Source organism: Perca fluviatilis, chromosome 22 (assembly GCF_010015445.1).
Source record: "Perca fluviatilis chromosome 22, GENO_Pfluv_1.0, whole genome shotgun sequence".
Classification (NCBI taxonomy): Eukaryota; Metazoa; Chordata; class Actinopteri; order Perciformes; family Percidae; genus Perca; species Perca fluviatilis.
Genome location: NC_053133.1, coordinates 20,826,916 through 20,835,096, shown reverse-complemented (window position 1 = coordinate 20,835,096; position 8,181 = coordinate 20,826,916). Strand labels below are relative to the sequence as shown.

Sequence of the window (8,181 nt, the reverse complement as noted above, 5' to 3'; positions counted from 1 at the left end):
ACTGAGAAATATCCAGGAATACCATATATGGATGTTTTAAGGACTGGAGCGTGTGGGCTCAAAGGGCATTGCTTTCTGCTTCCAGGCCAGTGGCTGAATAAAACCTGCTTGTATCATAACACAGTAGTGTTGCACCTGTGTGTGTGTGTGTGTGTGTGTGTGTGTGTGTGTGTGTGTGTGTGTGTGTGTGTGTGTGTGTGTGTATATATATATATATATATATATATATATATATATATATATATATATATATATATATATATATATATATACAGTCGTGCTCATAAGTTTACATACCCATGCTAAACTTGACTAAAAGGAGGAATAAAAAAACATCTTTTGGAAATTGATCTTAATACCTTAATTAAAAAAAGAGGAAAAATACGACCTTTTAAGGACACCAATTTGTGAATGAATAATGTATCGTAAATAAATAAATGTTCTTCCTTAAAATACAGGAGGCATAAGTATACATACCCCTATGTTAAATTCCCATAGAGGCAGGCAGATTTTTATTTTCAAAGGCCAGTTATTTCATAGATCCAGGATACTATGCATCCTGATAAAGTTCCCTTGGCCTTTGGAATTAAAATAGCCCCACATCATCACATACCCTTCACCATACCTAGAGACTGGCATGGGCTACTTTCCAGATCATCTCTCAATGCAAATAAAACTAGCTATTAGGCTAACTGAAATAAAACCATGCCAATCTCTAGGTATGAGATTAAAAATAAAAATCTGCCTGCCTCTATGGGAATTTAACATATGGGTATGTATACTTATGCCTCCTGTATTTTAAGGAAGAACATTTATTTATTTACAATACATTATTCATTCACAAAGAAAATTGGTTTCCTTAAAAGGTCGTATTTTTCCTTTTTTTTTTTTTAATTAAGGCTTTAAGATCAATTTCCAAAAGATATTTTTTTATTCCTCTTTTTAGTCAAGTTTAGCATGGGTATGTAAACTTATGAGCACGACTGTATATACCTTGCAATTTGGGACAGAGTTGTGCCATTGTCTGTAAGTCATTATTGCTACAGTTTCTGTATCAGGCATCTGTCAGCTATGGGAAACCTTCTCCTCCACATGTTCTTGATGGCTGTGGTCCTGCAGCATTCCTTGGCTCAAGCAGGCAAGTATATGACAGGAGGATGTATGAGTTTTTCAAGAATCCAAAGCAATAGTATTTCAGGAAATCCGTAATTCCAAGTGCACCTCAGGATGAATTATAATGACTTTGGTGAGCCCTTAATATTTCCTCATGAGATCAACATTTTGAGTAGTAATTTTGCATGCAGGCTAGCCTCTGTTCCCCTTCTGTCACTCAAAGCAATCTGTCATTCAACATTTCTTTTTAAAAAATGAAGCGTGTTCCTGAAGTTTACTTTCCATGTTCTAAGACTTAATTGTCATCCACTCCAGCAGTTGCTATAAGAAGTTGAAACATTTCCGATTTTCTCGAAAGTTAAACAGCTCCAATGAAATTTTACCAGCGCAGTATTTAGGTCATTGTAACTTGGTTACATTCATAACCATAAATTTCATCAGCACTCTCTTCTGAAGTAATGATCCCAATTTTTCAGCTGTAGACTGACTAGACCCCACCCCTCGACTCTTCAGTGGACTCGCCTCTTTGTGGCTTATGGGAAATTGTGTTCGCCCAAAATTGAAACATGGAATAAACAATATTAGATAGCTTTTCCAAAGAATTACAGTCCGTATCTACTGACATACTGTGATTACAAATGTGAATAGGATTTAGAATGAAGTTTTTCTACTTGTAAAACAGAACCCAGAAGTTGGATAACAGTGACCAATCATGAGTTTGGATGGCTTTTCCCACAGGTTAACTCTCAGGACTCAATGTTTTTATGGTCTGGTACTAACCTACAGTATACTGAGTTACAATGCATGCATTTGACCAGTTAATACGTGTATTGTCAGATCTTACAATGCATGGCAGAGTATATAAGTGACACCTTTGATAATAAAGTATTTTTTAATGTTATAGTATAGTATTCTTGTGCCTGAAATGTCTCATTATTTTCTTTTTAGTTGACATATTGCATGTACTTGTGATTAGCTCCTAGGACCTCCTGGCTGGGGTCAAGGGATGAAGAGGGAAGACTTGATATCATAGTGATGCTTTATTTTCATGATAAATAAACAAGAAACAGAAAAACAAATAACTTCCTTCAAACATTCATACATATACAGTAAAAAAAAAAATGCTCCTATACAGTTTTTCTTCTTCTCACAACCTCTTTTTTTCCCCTCTGACAGGCCTCAGGCGCAATTGAACTAATACTGAATGAATACCTACAACAGGATGATTCTCCAAAGAACGGAGGGGACACTGTCACAGAGATACTTGGCGACATGGTGCTCGTTCTTCCTGTCCGCATAACCACAGAGGTGCTTCATAGTGAGTCAGAATCAATTACAGCCCTTGGCGTGACTCGCATTTGAATCCCTCCTGACAGATGCCGGTGTGCCCGTGCGTATGACTATGAGTTTCAGCATTCGGCTGTGATGCACAGCGGGACAAGAGCCGCTTTTGTCAAAGCAGACCGCTATGATGATGCTTTGTTTTATTTTCTTGGATCTATCTCCCTTCGGTAACGGGCACACTGTGGTTACAGGTACTTGAAACAGGAAGAAGATCCCTCATTCATGTCGCGCCTTTGATAAAGTAAATAGTGTTATGGGCAGTGCAATAATATCTCTGTCTCTCTCTACGGACACAAGAATGGGAGGAACTGAGCAAGCTCGCAATGGCTTACACTGCAAACTTTGCACACGATAGGTAGAGTTATTTATTTCACTCTTTGCTGCTTTGCTCCTCTCGGGACGTGTTTATACGAGAGGGTCGCATTTCTTTTTTTCGTTTAAGTGTCTTTTTACGTGGTGGATTGGCTTCGTTACATGAAGCTGAACCTGCAGCAGACAGTCGGCCATGGACTGAAACAGAACAGAGCTAACTTCCTTGATGTTGTCCTGCGTGACAAACTAGCAAAGTCTCGCCCCGCTAATGGTGAACCGTGATCTGAGACAGGCGACACGCGTTGTCACACAAAGAGCAAGGGTGTCGTCGTGTTTTACTCTTTGTTAACGTCTTTGTAGCTGGATGAGGTGCTGGTTAATCTGGCGGACCTCCCAGTTTGTCGCTCGATTTGTGCAGGTGCATTGGAGTGCAGGCCGCGGTGTCTGAGTCAACTGTAAAAGCAGAGACACAATATTAAAGTCATCAGGCCTTAATTCTGTATTCACTGTAGTGAACATGGCAGAATATAATCACATAAACTCCAGATGTTGCGTTGTACCTGAGATTTGAGGACATGTAGCTCACTGTGAACTTTCTGAAACTTCTTCTCTTGTTCCAGATACTTCTCCTTAAGCTTCACCCTGTCTTTCCGCTCCTTCAAAAAGTCTTCCTTGTAGACTTCGGCCTAAAAATGGACAACAGGGAAACATTAAATGAGGATTAGAATAGGGGAATAATCCGACAGTAGTTTGGGAAATACCCATATTCACTTTCTTGCAGAGAGTAAGAAGAGAACAGTGATACCGAGAGTGGTATCAATCTTCTCACCCAGCTTGAATAAAAGCGAATAAGTGTTTATATGAAATGCACAAATATGATATACTATATATAAAGCTCACCTGCTGTTTCCAGACCTGTAGTGTCTCACTGCTCACATCAAGAGTTTGAGTCTGAAGTGCCTCATCTAGAGCCTGTACAAACATATCAAAGCAGCTATAATACCACTGTTGTTGCAGGGAACAAACACAGAAAGAAAAAGGATTCTGATATGCAAGCGTGTAACATTGGTTTGAGAAGTGGGGTAGAGCTGAAGATCTTAATCTTAATTTCTATCATTTTACACGGGCTCTGGCCGGGCTCGGGCTTGCGCTCCAGGTTGCGCGGTAAATGAGCGGTCAGGTGATGTGTTTCGATTAGCGCAAAAATGGATGCTGAGGAGGTGAAACGGAGGCTGGTCTCTGGAGGACTTATTTTATTTCTTTGTTCCAACTTCCAAGTGGCCTATAGCCTACGTTAGTCATGAATAAATGATGTTAAAAAATGTATGAATGACTCATTCTTGTCAAAAGGCAAAAGAGCTGTGCCCGACATTTGAATAATGTCGGGCTGTAAATGAGTTTGGGCTTTTAAAAAGCTGTCAATCAAAATGTACTTGTCGGGCTTGGGCCGAATTCTGTCGGGCTCTGGCATTGTCAGGCCTAACTTTTAAGGCCCGATTACAGCTCTAATGTGTGTGTGGTGGGGTTGGACGGGACACAAAACAAGGGGTCTGGGGTTCCTCTGCCAAAAAAAATAAAATGGCACAAACTGGATTTTGAAAAGTGGGGGGGACTTGTGCCCCCTGTCCCCAGTGGAAATAACGCCCTAGCTGATATGTAATATTTCAGGACTCACCTTGTTTAGCCGTATGATCTCCTCATGCTGATGCTGCCCTCTTCGGGTCAAAGTGTCATTTTGTGCTCGCAGCTCAATTGCCTCCTTTTCTGCTTTTTGTAACCCGTCAACAGTCTGTGAGAATTTTCCCACGAGAATCAAATTAATAAACGTATTTTCCCAGATGTAATCCTTTAAAATGCCTTGAATTGTAGCTTGAATAAAAAAAAATACCGGATGGATTTACCTGTGTGCTCTCTTTATCTTTTGACTTTCTTGTACAAGGTGTCTTTTTCCCTCCTTCACACATCTCCTCTTCAGAGTGATCATGTCGCAGTAATGCTTTTAAACCTTGGACCTGAGGGAGAGAAAAGGAGACATGACACATGGCATGAAAGCACTGAAATGACATGTGAGCAAACAAGCTGACAAGTGCTGAATAAAAACCAGCGCTGTGGCTTTACCTTTTCTTTGTAGAACTGTAACATGGTGCGGTACTCTTTTGCCCATCTCTCATTAATGCAAAGAAGCTGAGTAAAAAAGAAAGAACATTAATATTTTAAGTACTGAAACGGTACATGTGTGTTCTGGGATGAATACAAATCTCACTTCTGAAATGTACTCACCTCCTGCCTTTGCTCCTCCAAGATAAGTATCTGTGCTTTCATTCGGACATCACCGCTGGCAGCTTCCGACTGTAGCACACAGAAGAGACAAAAAGAGGAACTATTCAAATCTGGCACACGGTATGTCCTTCTATGACTGCACGGGCAATTATGCAATATGACTGTATCCACTAACTTCCTCTTACACATTTTTGGAAGTTTTTGCTTTGTAGTGTTTCCAGTAACACAAAGAACAACACGGTCATTTCTTTGCGGTCAGGGAATCGGACGTATCTTCCAATGTTGCAACTGTTAATATTACCTGTGTGACTTCCAGCAGACTGTCGGAATGATAAACTGCAGCTGTGGGACGCTTTTCTCCAGTGGGGGGGTCCGCCACACAAACCTCGTACCTGAAAACATTTGATGACATGAACATAAAAATTAACATTTGGTATTATTTAGCCTTTTATAAATAGCACCAAGCCAGCAGTGGTGGGATGTAACTCATATGTACATTTTGTGCTACTTTATGCTTCTACTCTTCTAATCTCAGATGCAAATATTGTACTTTTTACTCCAGTACATTTATTTGACACCTAGTTAGTAGTTACTTTATAAATTAGAAAACATATACTAGTAAATCATATGATGCTGTACTATAATACTAATTTACCGAAGAGTATTACAAAGTATCTAAACTTGGCTCCACATGGACAAACTGCAAGTGATAAAAAAAGATTATAATATTCTATAATAATATAGCACTTTTTTTAAATTTATTTTTATTCTATTTTTTTTTTTAAGATAATTTTTGGGGCATTTTTTTTATTTTCTTTTATTTTCGCAGGACAGATGAAGTCATGAAAGGGGAGAGAGAGGGGGGGAATGACATGCAACAAAGGGCTGCAGGTCGGTGTCGAACCCTCAACTGCTGCGTCAAGGAGTAAACCTTTACATACAGTACAGGCCAAAAGTTTGGACACACCTTCTCATTCAATGTGTTTCCTTTATTTTCATGACCATTTACATTGTAGATTCTCACTAAAGGCATCAAAACTATGAATGAACACATATGGAATTATGTACTTAAAAAAAAGTGTTAAATAAATGAAAACATGTCTTATATTTTAGATTCTTCAAAGTAGCCACCCTTTGCTTTTTTTGATAGCGCTACAAACCCTTGGTGTTCTCTCAATGAGCTTCATGAGGTAGTCACCTGAAATGGTTTTCACTTCACAGGTGTGCCTTGTCAGGGTTAATTAGTGGAATTTTTTTCCCTTATTAATAAAAAAGCAAAGGGTGGCTACTTTGAAGAATCTAAAATATAAGACATGTTTTCAGTTATTTCACACTTTTTTATTAAGTACATAATTCCATATGTGTTCATTCATAGTTTTGATGCCTTCAGTGAGAATCTACAATGTAAATAGTCATGAAAATAAAAAGGAGAAGCATTGAATGAGAAGGTGTGTCCAAACTTTTGGCCTGTACTGTATGTGTGCCCCTACCAACTGAGCTAACCCAGCCACATAATATAACACTTTTAAAGCTTTTTTAAAAAGCTATCTGCATCATGAGTACCTTTACTTTTGATACTTGAAGTGATGATAACACTTGTGTACTGTTTGATTACCATTTTGATTCAGGACTTTTACTTTAGCCAGTACACCGTAGGAAGAACTCTGCATGAAGTAATAATATCTGATACCTGTCTATGTTCGGCAGTGATGGATACAGTCTGTGGCTCTGTCTGTTGTCTGTGCTTTCTGATCTCTCCCAAGGCAGTCTGTCCATTGTGTTCTCATGTAGTGACTGTCAAAACACACACAAGGACATGAATTATACATAACAGCCATTTTAAAATCCTTACTTCTAACATTCATATGGTACGAATCGATGAGAGAAACATCTGCCTGCGGGGATCACAACTTCAATTGATTTTTGGGGAGTTTTTATCCAAACATGTTTATGTTATGTTTAATATAGTTGTCTCCTTATAACACCTTTTTTCTTTTTTTGTTAGGGAAACTTTGAGCTGCCATTACCAATACATCAAGGGCGTCGGACTGGGGGAGGGTACCCAGGGCCTTCATGTGAGGAGGGCCCAAAAATATGCTAGAATGAATAGCTGTGGATGAGGGGAGGGGCCCATTAGTGTCTTTCTACAGGGCCCAGAATTTTGTGCTACGCCGCTGAATAGATTCCTAAATATTCATTTAAATTCATAAACAAATATGTAAAACAACAACTGCCGAAAATAATTACAAATAAATAATAATTAATACAATCGTAAACCAGTGGAAAGCTATAATCTATAAATAAATGAAATTAAACATGTGAAAATAATAATAATATAATAATGTAGGGACTTTTAAAACGTACATTGTAGTTAAAACCCATTTTTGTAATTCTTATTTTTAACATTATAAGCTAATTCTCTCTGTAGATTACAATTAGTACTACTGGGGTGGCCTGGTGGTCTATGGCAGACATTTTCTAGTTCAACTTGTTTTTTATAGCCTACTACACAATAGGCTTTAGTATTTTGAAGATGTCACCTTCAGCTCTCAGCACTTGTGATGGGCACACAATAACAATAAATGGATTCATTCAAAAGGATAACAGTTTGTTGCAAGCCCTGCCACTGTCTACACAGTAGCCTACATTTTGGAGATGCTGTGCTACAATGCAAGGCGCACGAGACAAATGGCACACGGAGACAGCTGACTCAAAACCCACACAGAGGATGTGTGAATTGAATTATCTCCACACAGTTATACGCGATCACCTAAACTCAGGCTGCAGTAAAGCTCTCAGATATATTCATCATGTCACTTCATTTTACAATGAAAACCAAATGTAGCCTATGTCCTTTAGGGATCAAGCATGCCTACATGTTGTTGTTATGTTAAGAAGAGTTCTCTAAACCTAGTAATAATACACACTTTTAAGTATCTTCAACTTTCTAAATTATGCACAGACACACATTAAACAATAAAATAAATTTAAAAAATATCTCACCATATTATTATGTGTTTGGGTCCTCGACATGCGCAGATCCCGCAACAGCTGTGATTAGAAGCAGCGATTCTCTCCGCGCGTTATATAAGCTGGCACTACTGGCACTGCTGAACATTCCGTGTGACGTGA

General features: G+C 38.7%; 1 protein-coding gene across 1 annotated transcript; it reads right to left on the bottom strand.

Annotated features, from left to right (window-relative positions):
• Positions 1–2,201: 2,201 nt before the first annotated feature.
• Positions 2,202–8,181, bottom strand: LOC120551935 (TNFAIP3-interacting protein 3-like). The gene is made up of 10 exons (XM_039789534.1): positions 8,053–8,181; positions 6,740–6,843; positions 5,351–5,441; positions 5,050–5,118; positions 4,888–4,953; positions 4,671–4,781; positions 4,445–4,558; positions 3,670–3,741; positions 3,330–3,455; positions 2,202–3,222 (listed from the first exon to the last, which is right to left on the bottom strand). Exons 1-10 carry the CDS (start codon positions 8,080–8,082, stop codon positions 3,115–3,117), a joined length of 891 nt encoding a protein of 296 aa, XP_039645468.1. The 5' UTR covers positions 8,083–8,181; the 3' UTR covers positions 2,202–3,114.